At 31.0% G+C, this 21,080-nt stretch overlaps 2 protein-coding genes, 1 long non-coding RNA gene and 1 pseudogene across 3 annotated transcripts; 1 reads left to right on the top strand and 3 right to left on the bottom strand.

Moving 5' to 3' along the window:
• Positions 1-2,056: 2,056 nt before the first annotated feature.
• Positions 2,057-2,899, bottom strand: LOC146884543 (F-box/kelch-repeat protein At3g23880-like). The gene has a single exon (XM_085675556.1). The coding sequence runs from the start codon at positions 2,897-2,899 to the stop codon at positions 2,057-2,059; it is 843 nt and encodes a 280-aa protein (XP_085531682.1).
• Positions 2,900-9,763: 6,864 nt separating this feature from the next.
• Positions 9,764-11,686, bottom strand: LOC114189485 (uncharacterized). Its single transcript, XR_003605683.2, has 3 exons — positions 11,512-11,686; positions 11,321-11,393; positions 9,764-10,055 (listed from the first exon to the last, which is right to left on the bottom strand). It is a non-coding gene; the product is annotated as an uncharacterized LOC114189485 (long non-coding RNA).
• A 472-nt stretch (positions 11,687-12,158) lies between these two features.
• Positions 12,159-15,333, top strand: LOC114192218 (uncharacterized). Its single transcript, XM_028081860.2, has 4 exons — positions 12,159-12,504; positions 13,777-14,398; positions 14,597-14,879; positions 15,057-15,333. Exons 1-4 carry the CDS (start codon positions 12,393-12,395, stop codon positions 15,105-15,107), a joined length of 1,068 nt encoding a protein of 355 aa, XP_027937661.1. The 5' UTR covers positions 12,159-12,392; the 3' UTR covers positions 15,108-15,333.
• Positions 15,334-19,020: 3,687 nt separating this feature from the next.
• Positions 19,021-20,655, bottom strand: LOC114190020 (transcription factor MYBC1 pseudogene; annotated as a pseudogene).
• Positions 20,656-21,080: the final 425 nt, after the last annotated feature.

Genomic DNA, 21,080 nt, shown 5'->3' with positions numbered 1-21,080 from the left:
ACTTTGCACTTGATAAACAATACGAATATAAAATCAATTATAAAGTAACATAAGCTATTAGAAACTAATAAAATATTGGGTGCCTTATATTTTGTAGGAAATAGGAAATAACATGTTTTTCAATCTTTACAATTATGACTTTTTTTTTTTCATTTTCTTACCTTAAACACTTTCAAGTTTGTTTAAGTTTATTTACAAACTTTTAATATAGGTTCCTCTTTTGTGGGAGTATTTTTATTTTAGTTCCCATCATTTAGGTAACATGTGTGTTTTTCAACTTTTGTTAGCCATATCATCATTAATTAGGTAGTCCTTAGGGATGAAAAGGGAAAGAAATTAATAAAGACACAACGAGTGAACATAAATTTCTTGCACCAAAATGAAAAATCAAATTTTATATGGATAAAGAAATATCAAAATTGTATGCATAACATGTTACAAGAATTTAAAGTCATTCTTCCAGAATATTATTTCAGAAAATAATTGTTTTGTAAATGTATAATGTTATAAGTATATAATTTATTATTTTATTATTGCTATAAATATACAATAAAAACACTATTAGTATGAAAATTTTCTGCTTGATATATACCTGGTATATAATTTTATTTTACCATTAACTGTGTTTTAGAAAAAAAAAATCTATATAAAATACTATCTTACATTATAAGTAGGTGCACGTATTACAAATCATTAAACTGTTCTAACACAACACATTGTAAACCATCCGTTAAATTTTATGTTTTTTTTTTTATGGAATTGTTTTTTATTATTTTCTAAGAATTAGAGGCATAATGGGATTCTGGATTCCTTCTGCACATTTTATATTACATTTTAACCAATACTCACATTAAAAATAACTATATAAAGAATAAAACATCACAAAAGCACTAATTTATTTCATCCATATATTTATAAACTATCATAAATCATCTCTATACATCACGTTTTTCTTCTTTTGCTTTAATATATATGTCTGTGTTTCTCTTGGCTGCATTGTTTTGAGAAATCTTGATTTGATAGAAGTTGGAAATTGATTATGTGTGTGTTTATTTTTACATCAAATTGATGTAAATGATTAAAATTAATGTTCTGATATATGTGTTTGGTTTCGAAATCAATTAAAGGATAAAAAATTTATATTGAATGAAAAATAATTCATTTTTGTTTCTGCATTGAATAGTTGATTCGATTGAAATCAATTTTTCAACGTTAGAACCAAACATACCCTACATCCACAATATTACATTCTTAGAGTTCAAACCAAATTCTAAAACAAACGAAAGAGGAACAAACCAAATATCTATTTTATTGTTATTCAAACATTAAACAAATAATGTTAGGAACCATTATTCTAACAGAAGGCGTGAGAACAAGTCTCAATATGTCATTATTTGCATAATTTAAAAACTTATTATAAATTATGTAATCAAAAATTAAAAATAATGTAGTATGAATTACATAATTCAGAAAAACATCTTACATTATACAATTCCAAGTACGTTTCCAGAAATACTGTGAAACTTGATATCATCCTTAACTTGACAGCACAGCACATCTACCAAACCTTCATAGCAGTGTTTTGCATCGAAGAAACAAATGGTCGGTGTTTTCCGAGTTCAAATTCTTTATTAATTTTTTTTATATTTTTTTGCTGAATATTAAAATTATATTGTATTTATATTTTAAATATTTTTTTAATATATTTTAAAATTATTAAAATTAATTATAATCGGTGTATTATAGAGATAGAACAGATAATCAGTAAAAAAAAAATTCAAATAGAGAATCTAAATTGGTGTTTTCCTCGACATCAACTAAGAAAACTTAAGGCTACCTAATTTCTAGCCGCGGTAAAACCAAGCTTTGAGCATAATCGTAAGAGAAAAGAAAGCATTTCTCAGTTTTGTAAAGTTCACGCCCATCTATTCTATTATCTCTGGTGTTGTACCGAATAAAGTCCACTTTATGTATATATGTGTTTGCAAGCAGCACAACGTCATCATCTTCACATATCCAGATAATCGACAAATCTATCGCAAAGCCATCGAGATATTCATAATGATCCTCGTAACTTAAACTCAGTAATTTGGACCTTAAACTCTCTCTTCACCCAAACAATAAAATTACCTTCATAATGATGACAAAGATACAAACAACCTTTCAAAACCTCAAGTTCAGGATTACAAACATATACTTCTAAAATGCCATCAGGCATAGGAAGATATTTGCATGTCTCATTCTTCAGATTGTAAGAAAATATTTCAAGCTGATTCATTCTAACATAACCATAGTAGGACTTGGGAAATGCCAACCAGTTTAAAGTACCACTCACAAAAGTTCCAAAAGTTCCACGACTTTCACGCCCGATCACAGTGGGAAAAGCGTCGCAAGTTAAAGTATTTCTCCAACAAGTATCTCCTAAAGACCAAACACTTACCTCTAGTTTCTGCGATTCATTCTTATTATAATCCAAGAACAGAACTTGGTAAGTGTCACTCGATTCATCATGCCCAAACCCAAACATAAACCAGGAATCATCTTTATAATCGCTGCGTTGAAGACAAATATGTGGGGAGTCTTTAGACATGACCCTTGTGGCTGGATTCCAAATCCGAACCCAGTATTCTTCAAATTCATCTACAACACAATGATCTTGTAAGCATACTAAGCCGTTGCAGACACCCAAGATACTGCAACTGTGATTGAATGGGCGATTGTTGCGATGTAAAGTTTCAAGGGTGGATGATGGGTTTTCAAGTAAATCTTGTACGGGACAAGCTATGGCATAATTACCTTCTTGATTTCCAAAGGTCAATAGGATGTGAGTGTTTAACAAATGCAGAATCAGAGACAAGGTGGTTCCACACTTTTGTAACGCATCTACATTGCACGACATCCTTGAGCGGAAGCCATGACAAAATTTCCATGAGCATATTTTCGGGAAGAACACAATTGTTTTGAGAAGAAGACATTACGATGCAATTGTTTATCTTTTGAGACAAAGTTGCAGAAAGGAAAGAGAAATGGTGACATCGAAGATGAAAAGATGTTGCATGCTTTAGAAGCTTTTATAGAGAGAATGCGGACCACACGCGCTTCAATCTTCTAAAAAAATAGAGGCATGAGTATATATATAAATAGGATTCTCAATTTCTTCTACACGTTTTAAACAATACTCCTACATTAAAAAGACTTATATAGGCACTCATTTTAACACTACAACATTCTACCAATCACTCTTATCTTATCCATCATTTCCTTTTCTATTTTCTAAAAAAAAATAAACATCATTTCTTTTTTCTATTTTCTAAAAAAATAAAGAGATACAAAAAGCCTCATTCCCACTTTTAATTTTATTCTGTTTAATTAATTTATTTCGAATATTTTTTTCCATAGGCACATAAATAAAAATAATAATATATTCTGTTAAAACTTGGAATTAAAAGTGGTTTAAAAAAGAAGAAGAATACCATTTTAAAGAGTTGATTTAAGATGTTCAAATCTCAGTCCCATGCGCTTTCACTAAATATGAAATATGGTTAAATATTGATTCGGAAGATTGTAATTAGTCATCTTTCAAAATTTTTATCTAATTTAATTCTATATAATTGCGTGAATTTAATTATTTTAATCAAGTTTTTGTTAAGTTCACCGTTTCAAATTTAACTACCAAAATTTAATTTTTTTTATGACTGTCTTACCTATACATAGGTGTTCAATAATTGTAAAAAGACATCAATAAACTATTTTTCATTTGTGACAATGATATTTTGTCACACAAAATATTTGTCTACCCATTTTGACATTATCCTTCACTACTTTTAACTTTTTTTATTTACAAATACATTTTTTTTATAATTGTTTTACTCCACATAATTGTCAGATAGTTCTTAAACAATGATAAATAAACTTTTATAATTTGGGATAATGATGCTATTTTGAAATCCAAAATCTTTTTACATCCATTTTGAAACCACCTTTCTAAAATTTTCACTTTTTTTTTTGTAAATAAAAAAATTAATTTTCTAATGACTACTTTATTTAAACATAAGTATCAAATGATTGTCAAATGATGTCACATAATTTTTTTTCATTTGAGACAATGATATTTTGATACAAAAAATATTTTTATACTCTATTGACGATAATCTTCACTACTTTTCACTTTTCTTTTCTTTACAAATAAAAAAATTCAATTTTTTATCACTACCTTACTTTTATGGAGGTGTTAAAAGATGTCAAATGACCTTCTTTCACATTCAAAAATGGTATTTTAACACTTAAAATATTTTTACAGTCATTTGACACTACTCTTAATTACATTTCACTTTTTCATTTTATTTTGAATTACAAATACATATGTTTTTATGACACTTTTACCCTTACATAAGTGTCAAATAAGTTTTTTTTCATTTGGAATAATTATATCTTGACACCCAAAACTTTTTTACATAATTTTTTTTATATCCATTTGACAACATTCCGTACTTTTCAGTTTTTCCTTTTCTTTTACAAATAAAAAAATCTTTTTATTACGATTCTACCATCTTTTTATTACGATTCTACCCTTAGATAAATGTGAAATAGTTGTCTAATACTATCAAATAATATTTTTCACATTCAGAAAACGGTATTTTGACACCTAAAATACTTTTACACTATTTAATACCACTCTTCATTACTTTTCAATTTATCTTTGTAACTACCGAAATTTAACTTTTTTTTATGATTGTCTTATCCATACATACGTGTCCAATAATTGTGAAATGATATCAATAAACTATTTTTCATTTTCAAAAATGATATTTTGGCACCCAAATTATTTTTACACCCATTTTGACAGTATCCTTTAGTACTCTTCACTTTCTTTTTTAATTTACAAATACAATAATTTATTTTTTTATAACTATTTTACTCCACATAATTGTCAAACGGTTCTCAAACGGTTCTCAAACGGTGATAAATAAAATTTTATAATTTGGGATAATGATGATATTTTAAAACCCAAAATAATTCTACACCCATTTGGGACAGTGGTGTTTTTACATCAAAAATATTTTTACACCATTTGACAACCAATGAGGTATTTTTAGTAAATATTTTATAAGTGTCAAAATATATTGAAGAAAAGTGTCACATATACAAAGTATACTAAAATTAAGATAAAGTTATTTTTTTACATGTTAAGTTTTATATATTAAAAAAAAATTGGGCCAAAGCCTCCTTGTCACTCTAAGAAGCTCCACCACTTTTCACTACACGTCTTTTTATGATAATCAATTACCAAATTTGTAACTTGTGAATGTGTGATCATCATAGATGTTTTCGTGGTGGATTATGAGGCTTTCAAAAACTAAGTTATTATCTCCTTACGAGAGACCTAAGTTTTGAAGAGAAATAAAGAAAGATTCACCCATAAAAGCTCTTCAACGCTAAAGTTAATATGATATACAAATTTGTATTAGAGTGATAATAAATTAGAGATATGAATATGAGAGTTGAATCTCATAGTTAAATATCAATCATTGAGTATCATAGAGGGGTCCTTACTCCTTGTAGTGGGATGCTATATTTATAGACTTTCAAAATCACGAGTGAATATATATATTAAACCAATTTTGTAAGTTGAATAATAAAATATTATATCATAATATATTGGAGATATAATAGAATTTGATAATAAGATCTTATACATAAGATATTAATAAATATTTTGAAGATATTTTATAATATCTTAGGGGTATCTACATAAGCCCTCCATCTCGGAATTAAAAAATAAGGTGTAAGTGGATCATGTTGATGGATGAACGAGTTTATCATTCTTCATTAGTTGTAGTTTGCAGATGTCGGGTGTATCAAACTTAAAAGAGTGTGTCTTATTAAATCCTTGCTCGGTAAAAAACCCAATTTAGGGGGCGGGGGGAATTCAATCTAAGAATAAATAGTACACATCTATTTATGATAATTAGTTGCCAAAAGTGTAACATGTGCATGTTTAGCCACTGGGAGTAGTCCTCATGTATGTTTCCATTTAGACTTATGTGTCATGGTTAGACGTTTTTAAAGTAATTATTAGATTAATTCCCATACAAACTTATGTGTTGCTTTTAGTGCTTTTTGAAATAGTTTCCAAGTGACTTTTCATTTGAGATTATGCATTGCTTTTAACACTTTTGAAATAGTTATCATATGGTTTTTCATCCAAGCTAATGTGTTCTTCCTAACGCTTTTCAAATAGTTCTCAAATGACTTTTCATCCGACATCCTATGCAAGAGCGATTTCATATCTGAATCACTCGAGATTTTATTTAGGTTAACATGTTGTAGGAAAGGTTGGCCATGGCAATGATGAAACACAATTCTTCAATGTTGGAGGGACCATAGAGGAGGAAGCTTTGTTTCTAACGATTGAGGTGGTGGTATTACTATTTTGCTTAGAGGAAGGATTCAAGATCGGATTTGATCTTTTTTTTTTTTAAATTTGATTCCTTTAGGGTTGGTGAAGAGCCAAAGAGTAACAATATGTAACTCATATTCTAAATAGAAGAAGACTTATGGAATTTGTGACATTTTTCAATGAATGTACAAGCCTTTTTCTTGTTGTCTATCATGTTTGACATGTATAATCGATGTTTGTTGATAGTTTATTCCCAATCAGTGTCAGACCAAATTGTTTTGCATCTTATTGTCCGATGTTTTTCAACCTTTAAAATTTCAGTGATCTCAAACTTGACATTCAAATAACAAATTCAAAGCCTTTTGGATACATTAGTATAAGACAATAAAGTGTTTACGAGTAACAATACAATTACTTGAAAGAGAATATTTTATTTATATAATGTGTCTCATTATAACTTTTCCGAAAAAAAACCCTCAATAAAGACAAAAATTGAGTTAAGGAAAAATAGTAACATTATTCTTATCCAAGATTCAATTGTAGTACATTATCATAAGACTTGTGGTATGAGAATAGTTTTACCTAAGTCCCACGCTAGATACTAAATGTTTTTACCAAATTTGACCTAGATGTATTTGAGGTGGATTACTAGGCTCTTAAGAGCTAAGTTGTTGCCTCCTAATAAGATAACTTGTAGTTTTGAAGCCAAACAACGAAAGATTCATCTATAAAAGATTCTCTTGACACTCAAACCATTAAGAGAGTAAAGATTTGTATTAGAGTAATAATAAATAAAATATATGAATATGAGTGTTTAGTCATAGTTGAGTATCAACCATTGAGTATCATACATGAGTCCTTACTCCTTGTGGTGAGATGCTATATTTATGGGCTTCAAAGATTAAGAGCTGAATAGATATATTAAACAAATTTGATTACTTGAATAATAAAATATTATATCTTGGAAATGTGGATATTAAATTATTATATAATACATTGAAGATATTAGATAATCAATTATTATATCATAATATTTTAAAGATATAATTAAATCTAATAATAAGTTATTATATTATAAGATATCAACTATAAATATTGAATATATTTCATAATATCTTGGAGGTATTATATATATATATATATATATATATATATATATATATATATAATATACAAATAAAAATAAAAAAAAGAAATTTTTGGATCGTTTGATTTTATTTGACCCGATCTATTTTTGATATTTCTAATCTATCATTTGTGTTTTTCTTTTACATCTTGAATAGCTCTATAAGAGATATTGTTTAGCCTTTAAGAAGATAACCAACTGTCTTTAGACTAAATATATAGCATGCCAAACAATAAGCTTCATCATTAATCGGAATACTCTAGCAAAAAAGAAAACATTTTAAACCAAATAGATTGAAATCTCATTTGATGTTTCTCCTTACTAAAAGATAATTTTGAAGTTGTAATTGATATGAACCACATTTTAAATAAAGTCTTCTAATTTCATCTTTTAACTCATTAAATATTTCCACATTTGAGGATGTTTTCCTCTATCGCATTCCAAAGAATTAATACGAAATTCTTCACATATATTTCTTTAGTTCTTTAAACATGAAGAAAGAGTTCCTCTAATTGAACAACTGAATCATTAGTATCATGCTTAAGATATGAAGAGGTTGAATGTTTTCATTTTCGTGAATAGTTTTCTTTTTATCATTTCCAAAGAATGAATTTATTTTTTTATTCTTTATCAATATTAGGGATGGCAACGGGTCGGGTCGGGCACTGATAGTGTCTACTCGCAACCCGACCCGCACAAAAAAAATTCGTCTGCTACCCGCCCGTTTACCCGTCGGGTATCCGCTTAAAAAATATTCGCGGATATTTTTAAAACCCGCGGGTACCCGTGGATACCCGAACCCGCAAATATTTAAAAATTTTATTTTATAAATTGTTTAATATAAATTTATAAAAATAAAATATTAAATTAAATTAAATTTTAATTACAATTAAATTTGACATAATAAAATATACTGCAAATTTTAATTTTAATTAAATTTAAATTAATAAAATATAAATTAAATTTTAATTTTTTTGTGGGTAACGGGTACCCACGGGTACGGATAGTATGATACCCGTACCCGACCCGTTTATAAGCGGGTATTAAAATATCCGTTATCCGTTACCCGCGGGTATTAACTATCTGTCGCGAATTTTATCCGCGGATATTTGCGGGCACGAGTATTTTTGCCATCCCTAATCAATATACCTATTTTAGATAAAATAAAATTTTAAACAAAAAATAATAATTTTATCATAATTTAATAAAAATTTGAGAGACATAATTACTAAAAGATAAATATATGATAATTAAGTTACAATTAAAAATCTTAAAAATCGGTTGCGAAAAAGCACAATACATAAGTTTTTTTCATAAAAAAATAAATATACAAAAAATTTATGAGATAAAAAAATGTCAACTATTAAATTAATATTTCATTATCAAATGATAAAAAAGTTACTTTTTTCTTTGAAAATAATAAAAGATATATGAAAAATAAGAAGAAAAAAAGTTTATATTTGATTTTTTTTTATAAAAGAAATATGAGAATAAAAGATGAATAATATAAAAACTTATAAAACACTAACAAATATAAAAAATATCTTAATAATATTTTTATTCTTTAAATATTTTATTATTTATTAATATTAGATGTTTAACTTCATTAAAAATATAAAAATCTTTAACTAAATATATTTTATCCATTTTCGGTATATACCGCACATAATTTAAAACTTCGACACCAACTTTACTCTTTTAAATCTTAGTCTTCTGCTCGTCAGCACAGTTACTTTTAACGTGTATTCTTGAAAACTTACATATTACTTGCTCATAGTTTTCTTTTGGTTTTATATTTTGCATGTTTGTAACTTTTGAATTGGGTATATTTATTTTATTTTGCCCTTCTTTAAATAATTATTTTAAAATCCTTAGTTTAATTAAACGTAGAATCGCATCAAATCGTTATAATTCGAGTAATAAATAAAATTTATATAATAATAATAATCACAAGTAAAGCATGTATTCTTACCTGTGTTTTAAAAAAAGAATGTTGTGGGATAATGTATTCTATATGATATTATTAACCTATTCAAATTAAAAATCAAAAGTCTAATAACCATAATTAAAAAGAAGGCATATAGATAAAAATAACTTGATTTATATGTGTTTTCATCAATCAAAATTCAAAAAAAGAAGAAGGATACAACAATTACAAAAAGAATACTTCAGAAAATCAAATTAATCACTTGCCATCTTAAATAAAAATTGTGACGTCCTATTTTAATAGATTAAGCTACCAAATAAAGTGTCATAAAATTTTGATAACGAGAGCCAATCGAATCGACATGAAACGTAGAAGGGTAACTATTACAGTCATCCAGAATTATACTGTGAAAACAGATTTAGGCATGTCACCATGCCATAAACAAAAACAAATCTAAAGTTTAACAGTTGGGCAAAAGAAATGTTCTAAGACCATGGGACTACAAGGCACTAGGGCCATAGAACTTCTTCGAAAACCGTGTCAACGGGCCCACTAGACTGCACCGCTACCACCATCAGGCCTACCTCCAGAAGTATTCCCATCTGCTCCCACCAATGGTGATCATCGCAAAAGAGAAAAATACAACAGAACACAAACATAAATGCAAGGGTAAGCTAGTGTAACATGAAACTTTTCATAGTGTAAAGGAACAAGTGCAATAACATTCACAGGCATACAACACAGAGACACATAAGTCATGTTATGGCAAACAAGCAAGACACTATGACTCAATTATCCGGATACATATATTAAGATCGGATTCACTGGATGCCTGCACTCGTGGTGGCCTTTACTGCTCTGCAGAGCCATTGCCAATGGGTTTCACCCTACCACTCACGAGGTTAGCCTTTAAGCGTCTAAGGCCATTATCCTGCCAAAGACTAGGGCCTCCCGCTACTCTCACCACTTGGGTTAGATTTCTCTACCTGAGACTCACTGACCCTTTTAGAGTTTCGGGATGCGATCCTTACTTGAATCCTTATCTTAATATATACACTACACGCCACCATAAAGTCTCCCCATGGGACTCATGGAATTACGCCTATCTCATCATCACAATCATGTTTCTCATACAATTCCCACCTCTTTTTGGTCATTCATCCAATTTCCATGTTAAAGCATCACGAAACCACAACTCATGATGAATCCCATACCAAGCATGCCAATTTTGTTTATAAAATCCAAACACCCAAGCATATTCACCCATATCATATTTAAGAGGAATAATCAAAACAATGCATGCAATAAATCATTTAACAGCCAAGGAAACATAACACCCACTCGCACACTCGCTCAGGCGAGACGCTGACCTTCCTGATGCAGCGGCTTCTCGCCCAAGCGAGATAAGATAAAGGGGTCTTCACGCATTCTCGCTCAGGCGAGATGCTGTCCTCACAGAAAACAACGAATTCTCGCTCAGGCGAGACGCGCGACAGTGGAGGCTTCACGAGATCTCGCTCAGGCGAGGCCTTCTCGCCTGAGCGAGACTATGCGTCGCTCAAAACGGGAAAGGGCCGCCTAGGCGAGTTCTCGTGGCAGTGAGCACTCTGGAACTCTCGCCTAGGCGAGACGAGCTCGCTTGGGCGAAAATAGCAGAGTTCACCACTGTCCACCCACATGCAATGGCGGAAACCGCCCAGATCCACTCCCAAACACACATGCAAAGTAGAAAAACGACATAGAGCAACACACCGAATATAGCCAACCATTTATTTCACGATTTCAACACCATTCAAGCACCCACAAAGTAGAACAGAACATAAGCATGCCACAACCACTTTAAACTTGAAAACCTAGCTCCCCTTACCTTTGTTTTGGAGAGCAACCGAACAAACAGGTTCAAAACTACAGACACCACAACTCCCGGAGCTAGAACGGAGCTGAAACATGAAGATCCAGGCCAAAACGGGGTTAGGAGATCGGACCCTACTATACTCAGAGCGCTCAACAGCGAAGAAAAAGGGAGGAAGTAAATTAAAGCTCTAGAGTTCGACTTACCAAGAGCACCGAATGGGTTAGGCTAGCTTGAAGATGGAAGATGGTACGTGCCCTAGCAGAGCTCCTGCTTTTCTTAGAGAAGCTGAGAGGGGAGCTGTTTTTCTGAGAAGGAAGGCAAGAGCAAATGAGTGAATAGTGTAGGGTATAGGGTCCTTCTGTAGGGCAGAGCTTTGGGCCTCCGAAAAGGCCAGGCCCAAAACTCTAAAGCACAAAAAAAGGGGCTTACAAAAATATCATACGAAATTTAATCATTAATTGATTTGAACGAAATGTATATTTATTGTAAAAATATTATATATTATATAATTTTACGAATTAATACTTTTTAAAAATTTAGATAGATAGAAAAAAAAAACAAATACCTCGATTCACGCCGAGTATAAAAATAGGATATAGATAGATACACACAAAAAATTTAAATAATATATTTACATTAGATAATAGATAGACCAGTGTAAAAAGAAAATGTAAAAAAAAAATAAGAAAAAGATAATAGATTTTTTTAATGATTTTGTTTTTGACACCCACAACACCAACCCTAGTAATGGAGATTTTGCCCTGTCTGTGATTTTCTTTCTATCTCTGTCATTTTCACATCGAAGATTTGCGTAACTTTATATATATTCTTCCTTGTTTTCTTCTAAAATTTCTCTTTCTCTCCTTGCTGCTGGAGAGAGAAACAGAGAGAGAGACAGGTGGAGAAAAACCCAAGAGCCTCTTTTTTCCTATCTCTTCTCTATGTCAGGTAACAAGCACAAATCTTTCACCTCTTCTTCTTCCTTCTGACCAATATCAGAAGGAAACGCAAAAAAGCCAGAACCTTCTAGAAGCCGCCGTTTTCTTTTATCTCTCTGAGTCACAAGAAGTTTCTTCTTCACGCCATGGATTCATCCTTTATCTCAAACGGCGACGTTTCTGGTTTCAAAGATAAGGAGTCAATGGTTGACCCTTTCTTGGTTGAGGCGCTTCAGAACCCTCGTCATCGTGTCACCAGTCAGTGCTCTCTCCCTCTCTCTCAATTCTTAATTTCGAAACTTTTTTTTTTTTTTGCCGTTTGTGACTTTCTTTTGCTTGGGTGGTTTGTTTGCTATTTTTATTTTTCCGCTCTGGTTAATGGGTAGGCCTCAAAATCATAGCTTGAAGTGGATTTGTTTTTTTTTTCGTCTCTTTAATTTGGATATATATGACCCAATTTTTATCAATTTTTGTTCTTAATTTAAAGTTAGGGTTGTGGGTAGGTCTTGTTGTGTCAGATCTGGGATGATTGGGATTACCTTAAAAGTTTCGAATCTGAATATGATGTTCAATTATGAGGAGTTGGTATGGGAATGAGACGTTTGGACTCCTCGGTTGTTGAATTGTACCCGTTTATGTTAGAGAAAAAAGGGTTTATGATAGAGCATGATGGTATAATTCCATCCCCATGTAATAGATCCCATGCAGTAGTATAAGGCTTCGTTGTTGATGTATTATGATCCTGAGCTCAGTACAGATAACTGCATTATCCGGAGGAGAGAATGTATGTAGGTCAAATCTGTGTGGCTTCATGTAAATTTTGATGGATTAATCTGTGATGATAGTAAAGGAAGCTTTATATTATGAAGTTATCAATTTTAATGTAGAACTAGCATGGATATAATTTGAGATTTTAGGAAGATAGTACCCACCCTGGACCAATTAATTGTAGCACACTTCTCCTACCAATCAAAGGTTTAAAACGTTGTCTAGAAATAGGGTTTAAGTGACATGACACTGGAATAGGTTGTAATCATCTTGCTTTCAATAATTTAGACAGCATAGTGTTATAATTTGAAACTGTTAACTTCCATCTTAATGTCATAATAAGTGGACACATGTAGTGAAGTCTGAAGCCTACAAAAATGTTATATAAAATGCCAAGGGCCACAAATTCTGAAAATAATGTATCTTTTGCTTTTCATTGGTATCCATGATATTTGTTGTCATGATTGTGCCAAAAGGAACTTAGCCTGAGATTGAGTTGTTTCCCTTGTGCTGTATGTGTGTAACTGTGTAGCCTAATTTGGTTGGTAGAGGATGATTGGATTAATATATAGGAGAATTATAGGGGTTTTCTTTGATCGTGTGGTTGTCATCATTCTTTTTTTCATGACTATAATTTCCCGTACCAATATCTTTTTTCTTGCTATCTTTTGGGTTATTTGTTTTTAGTTTTCATCCAATATGTAATTGTACATCTTGACATTTTCCTTTTTCATTAACTACTACTTTGTTTCACTGCCATAGTTTTGCGAATGGAGCTGGATATCCAAAGGTTCCTGAATAATGCAGATCAACAGCATTTTGAATTTCAACATTTCCCTTCGTCGTATCTCAGACTGGCTGCACATCGTGTTGCTCAACACTATGGCATGCAAACAATGGTTCAAGATAATGGCTTAGATGGTCAGGGAACCAGGATTATGGTCAGAAAGTTGGCTGAAAGCAGATATCCTGTGGTCCGCTTGTCTGAAATACCTGCTAAACAGTTGGAAAATGATAAACCTGAGCAGATAAAAATTGCCATAAGGCCTAGGCCAAATGGAACCAGTTTAAATGAATCCAATGAAGTTGGAAAGAAAAACAATCTTCTTAGAAGTGTGGAAGAGAGGAAGGAGGAATATGATCGGGCACGAGCACGCATTTTTAGTGGCTCCAGAGGTTGTGATTCAGATGATACTCAGTCCCAGGCTTCAACAGAAGAGAAAAATTTTCCTATTAGCAAAGATGAGAGTGAAACTAGCAAGTCCCCTGTGGTTGATTCTGAAAAGTGCACTACTGGTAGGGATATTAATTCTACTCGAGTTGCCATATTCAGAGATAGGGAAAAGGATCGTAGTGATCCAGATTATGATCGTAACTATGGAAGGTTTGTTCTATGACTGTACTGTGTTATTTGATTTTTTTGAGAGTTGTGTTAGCAATGAATGGAGAAATTGCACATATTGGTTTTGGCCTTTTCTTCTGTTATGTGCATAGTCAAAAATATGAACCTGTATTGGGTATTTTGAGTATTAACTTTTGTTGTGAAGTTTGTTTACCATATTGTATATCATTACCAATGCAGGTATGCGAGGAGTATTCCACCTCCTTCCCTTAACTTGATACCTTTTAATTTGCAACAAGTTCAACCTCCATTCACGCATTATGACACTGCTTTTAATCAATTGAGTCAGATGTCACCAAATCAAGCTTCGCTTGGCTATGGACCTCCTTCGAATCCTATGATGAATCCTTTTGGTGTCACTGGATTGAATCTGGCATCTGGTGATGTTGCTTACCAGCAGTGGCCAAGTGCTTCAATGATGTATGCACATTCATATGACCAATTTAGACATGCTATTTTCCAGGTAATCTACAGCTAATAATTTTACTTTGCTGTTCAATGTGAAGAATGGTTTTCAGTTCCTATTATTTGAACATCAAAGCATTAAATACCATAAACGACACTGTATGAAGAGGATTGGCACATTTTGTTTCCTTTTGATGTTTGTAGAATACTGATTTTTCTCTTTGCTGCTTTGCAGGCTCCATTCGGTCAACGCCCATTGAGCTTTGATTATTCACAAAATTACTAGATGACGTTTAGGGGACAGTTTTCCTTTTGGCTGTTGAGTTTCAGAGTTAGATACAATTTTTCTGCACTGTTATAGACCCCATGTTCCTATTTAGGTTTTCTGTTTTTATGGTGGTAGTAGTGAGTTTTTGGTATTTGGTACTCTTCTAGTGACAGTTTTATACTGAACTGTAGTGAAATACTGTTTTCCAAGTATATGAAAAATTATATTTTGTTACACTATTTAATGAGGCATTCATGGTTTAAATGTGTAGCTAATCTATGTTCACTTTGACATATAATAACTCTTTTGAGTATGTATTTAGTTTTAATAATTTATGAAAGAAATTAAAAAAGTAATGTTAATATGAATTAACATTAAGATTGTGATTGGATTGAAGAATGAATGTGAGAGAGAGAGTGAATAAATTTGAAAGGATGAGAAGAGATTGTAGTTTGGATTAAAAAGAGGTAGATTTGAGTGAATTTGAGATAAAAATTTGAGTATGAAATGATGAATATAATAAATTAAAAATATTTTAATAAATAAAATTAGATGATTATCAGATAACATCTATAAAATTAAATGTAAATAATAAAATTAATTTAAAATAAAATTGAATTTGTTATTAAAAGAATATTATTATTATAATTTATTATTATTATTATTAATTTATTATCATTTATTTTATTATTATCCGACTATTAATCTTGAACAATTTCAAAAGCATCCGTAGTCACTAACCACCAACTCCCACTTTCTCTAGCTTTCTTTTTAGGGTTAAATATGTTTTTGGTCCCTTAACTTTCAGTAAATTTTGGAATTAGTCCATTTTGAAACTTTTGACCAATTTAGTCATTGATCTTTCGAAATATGTGGATTTAGTCCTTTTAATCAAATTTTGGTAGGTTTATTTGATGTTTCGTATGCATTTCAGAATTGTATTTGAGTTGTTTATACTGTTTGACATATTTTTGCTTTAATGTTAAGTCAAATAAGTCAAATACTATTATGAAACGCGCTTAAAATGTCAAATGAACTTAACAAAATTTGATTAAAATGACTAAATTCACGCATTTCAAGATATGAAGGACTAAATTGGTCCAAAGTTTCAAAATGGACTAATTCCAAAATTTTCTAAAAGTTAAGGGACCAAAAACATATTTAACCCTTCTTTTTATCTTTATCCATACCTTAGAATTTCCTTTTTCGTCAACAGGACATACCTAAAAATAGTAAACTCACAAAATTTATAAAAAATATAAATTAAAGATAAACATTTTTTTTAAGTTAATTACATATTAATGTTAATGTTTTCAAACTCTACTTAAAAAAACAAACACATAATTTAGTTCAATTATTAATGAAATTTAAATAAAATTAATAAAATTAATTTTTTTTTTGTATTAAGATGATAGTTTCTTTATTAACTAAAAATAAAATATAATAATATTTGGTTGTACTGAATAAATTATGTATCTAAAATAAAAATATATATTCTCATTATTAATGATTTTTATTCTTAATTTTCTTCTTGGTTTATGGAGAAAATTGAATGTATATTAAAATGTAATAACAATTTTTTTAATTTTTGTTTGACTTTTTATATTTATATGATGTTATTTTAGCTTAATTACAATATGAGTACTATATATTTATAGATGTTCACTATAAAACATTTCGATTTTATAAATAAGATGGATGATATAGCATCAGTTAGAGAATAGCAAACTTTGTAAAAAAAATTAAAGTCTTAAACCAAATTAATTACTTTGATTCTTTTGAGTTGAATTAATCACATCTTAGTCTTTTTTTTTTTATTTAAAATTCCATGAGCATATTTTCATAGAATGTCAAAATGAATTGGAACTCACGAGCCAACCCGACTCATTACGAGTTTGGGCCGGGTTGGGTTGAAATATTTTTACAAATTTTAATACGAGTTAATTTTTGACCCGGCTCATCCGGGTTGAATCCGGGTTGGCTCACCAACCCGCAGATAAAAGGGTCACACAATTATTTTTTATTATGTTTTACTTTACATTTGGGTCATGCTAGATTTTTTTTTAGCCAACACATAAATAATTTGTATTTTTTGATTTTGGTTTATATTTGAATTGTATTAAAGTTTATTTAGATTTTAATTAGAATTATAATTTAGTTTTGACTAAAAAAATTATAATTTTTTTTAATTAAATAAACCCATGAGCCAACCCGTTTAACCCGCCAACCCGTGATGGGTCGAGTCGGGTTCGAATTTTTTTGGCTCGTTAAAAAGTGAGCCGGGTTAGGTTGGATTGGCTCAAGAAATCATCAACCCATGATGGGTTAAGCCGAATCAGACCGAGTTATCCATTTTGACAGCTCTATATATTCATCCACGTCAAAACAGTAAAATAGTGGATTGCTATAAAAAAAATTATAAGTGACCAAATTTATTATAATAATAGTGCGTAACATAATCATAAGAATTTTAAAAATACGTTCCACAAGTTTTAATATTTTAATAATATATGTTATTAAGTTGATTTTGATATAAAATTTAATTTTAAATCTTAAAAAATATTATTAGTAATGTCTTGATTTTAATCAATAACAAATATTGTAGATAAACATTCATAGATTAGTTGAATAGTTACATGATCAATATATATGCAATTTTTGCACAACTTTGTAGTTAGGTATAGAACATACAACTTTAATATGTTCTATATAAGAGTTTTAAATTCTAAAAGTATTAAATTTGAAATGATAAACTTGATGAGACAAAGGAAAAGATGAATCATTAATTGTACAAAAGGAAGGTAAAATATATGAGCAATAAGAAATAAAAAAGGAAAAAAAATGATAATATCTATTTTATATGCAATTAAGTGGTAAAATTTAAAATAAATATTTTATAATATTACAATTATTGAAAAATAAAAAATAATCATTTTAAACTATCACATGTGATGTGTACAACTTGACTTGTGAAGTACAGAGACCATGAACATATAGATGAAGACAATAACTTTAACAAATATCTTCTAACAAAACAACAAAATTGAATAATTTTCTTGTCGTATTAGGGAATTAAATTCATTGTGCCATAGACTTAGTTTAATCAAGAAAGAAGTAATAAGAAAAAGAAGTATATACTAATAAAGGGTGATATATGATGTAATAAGAGAAGAGATAAGAAAAAAGAAGAGAGTAAATGATTATAATTTTCGCAAGACAATTCTAACTAGGGTCAACAACAGAATACATATTCAAACATGTTATGCAAACATGTTATGCAATAAAGCAGACAATAAATTATTTATAAGCCATTCATTTAACATAACAATTTAATGTTGAAACCATAAGCCATTTTCTATATGTAGATTGAAGAAGCATGAAATCATGACAAACAAACACCACATGCTGAAACTCTGAAAAAATAGACTCAAGAAGAAGAAAAGAGTGGACCTGTGTTTTACTGCATCTCAGTCTGTGTCAACAAATGCATCTTACTGTCATTCAGAACACAACAAAGAAAGTTAATACAAACAAATGGTTAGAACATCATCTCTTTCATTGTTTTTTCTTACATATATGACATTTTGCTAAGATCCTCGTTATGGGAAAATTGATCATCAAATAAATAATTTAAATCACTAAGAAAAGAATCACTACAGGACCCTAAGTAGATGAGGAAGAAGAAATCTGGTTGTCTAACAAAACAAGAAATTTATGACTATGTAAAGATGAACTTATGAAAACCAGTGCTCTTGAGTTCAAGTAACTGGGAAAAATTAAACCAACAAAAATATAACCTGAATTTTAATTTGCTTTCCATTACACATTTAATTCTTCTACAGAGACAAACAAGTTACAATTGTAACAAGAAACAGGGCAAAAAGCACATTCCATATCTAACACACTTCAGTTATTACAATCTTCAGGCTCCTAAATAGAAAACTTGTTCTTACCAATGCTGATATAAAACTTCACAATTGGTAACACCATAGAATCTAGATTGCTTTGAATGCAGCCGATCTACCAAACAAAGCAACATATACAACAACTACTGATCCAAACAAAAATGAGTTACAAAACATTATTTGTCCCAGAAGTGTCTATAGGAAAGTCGTCACAGCTGAATGTACAATGAATTCAAAATTCCAATGATTACAACACACTCCTTTATGCAAACCTAAGCATGACCAATTGATACATCTCTTGAGAAACAAAGTTACCTACTTAGACACTAGCCAAGGTTTCAAAATGCCTTCTCTTCAAGATCGTTGTCATTGCAGACAGAAGCAGTCTCAATTGCGGTTGCAAAGAGTTCAAAAGCTTTCAGATTGAGCCTGAAATTGTGCTCATAGACAGTTCTTAAAATCCTTGGCCCTAACCAAACCTAAAACACGCCATCAAACATTAGTTTCACAGGGTGGAAACTACACAGTTCAAACAAAGATAATAATAACTATGAACAACAGTGGAAAAAACCATAGTATTATCATCAAAAACAGTAAACAACAGCAATCTCAGTCACAAACAACTTGAACTATTTGGAAGTTAAACCACTATTGTAACTGCATCAACCACATTTGTGAATCACAACTTTTTACAACATCAAAAAACGCTAATAAATCACAACCCCACCCACAATTTAAAACCTTGCCATCAATCAACCATTGATCACATTCAATCATCTCCAGCTGGAAACAAAGTAAGAACCTTCCTCCTTTCCGACTCCACATCCTCCACATAACCCGGCACCGAAGCTCCCATCCTTGACAGAACGGGGAGTTCAAAGTGCGCATTCCGCGGCGAACCAAAATGAGCAGCCACCGCCATGTGGTGGTGGTGATTGCGGTGCTGCTGCAACGCCGGCACAAAGGGCAGGTAGTGGTCAGAGGCCGAGCGGGCAGCCGGGTGCAGGAAGTGCGGCGGCACAGGCGAGCTGGCGAAGAGGTGGTCCGTGGCGGAGTCTGCGGCGGCGGCACCTCCGGCCAAACCCTGCATGCGCTTCAAGTAGAGGCGGTATTTCTGGAGGTGGCTGGCGACGTTTTCGCGGGTCAACCCGTCGACGCTCATGAGCTGCATTATGGTCTTGGGAACGGCGTTCTTGATCCCCAAGTGGGCCACGGCATCCACGAAGCGCTTGTGCAGCTGTGGGGTCCACACCAGTCGCGGCCGTTTCAGAGTCCGCGCCGGTTCCTCCTCCGCGCCGGAAGGTGGCTGAAGCGGAAACTGCTGCTGTTGGTGGTGGTTGTTCTGGGAAGAGTTGGTTATGTCAAAAGCTACGGCAAGGTGAGGGGTTATTAGGGTTTGGGATAAGGGCATGAGTTCCTCTGGTGAAGGTAACTCTTCTTCCCACTTTGAGAACCAATTTGATTCATCTTCTCTCATTCTTTTCTTCTTCTTCTTCTTCTTGTTCTTCCTAATCAATTTTGGTTTTGGAATTTGTTAAAGCTTTTAACTTTTGAATGTGGGTTTTTGAATTTTGATGAAGAAATTGGAGAGAGGTTCGAGGTGGATATTGTTTTCTTCTTTTCAGCTTTTCATTCTGTCTTGTTATTTTCTCTCTTCCTATTGTTAGGCCTTTTAAGGAAGAATTGGATGATACTATGATACTTTCATAATCAAACAAATTTATATGATTATTTCTTTTTTCGTCTTTTACATTTATTATAAACAAGTTTATATTTTTTTAATTATATTTATGTTATTTACTTTTTTAGTAAATAATTTGTTTAATATATATCCTTTTTAATATAATAAAACTATTATTTAATACAACAACTTAAATTTTATTTATTTTGTCTGAATTTTGTTAATAATGAATATAATTAAATAGGTATTTACTAATTGGTAAAGTTTTTCACATAAAATTAATGTAGCTAAACTTTTTACTAAAAATTGATTTATATTTTATTTTGTTTTGCATTTGTTATATTAATCACTATAAAATTTCACATTTATTAAATAAGGTGTATAAAAAGAGAAAAAATAAATAAA

Source organism: Vigna unguiculata, chromosome 7 (assembly GCF_037176805.1).
Source record: "Vigna unguiculata cultivar grain cowpea cultivar isolate G323 ecotype 2 chromosome 7, ASM3717680v1, whole genome shotgun sequence".
Taxonomy (NCBI): domain Eukaryota; kingdom Viridiplantae; phylum Streptophyta; class Magnoliopsida; order Fabales; family Fabaceae; genus Vigna; species Vigna unguiculata.
The sequence above is the reverse complement of the archived record's forward strand: the minus strand, read 5'-3'. Positions and strand labels throughout refer to the sequence as shown.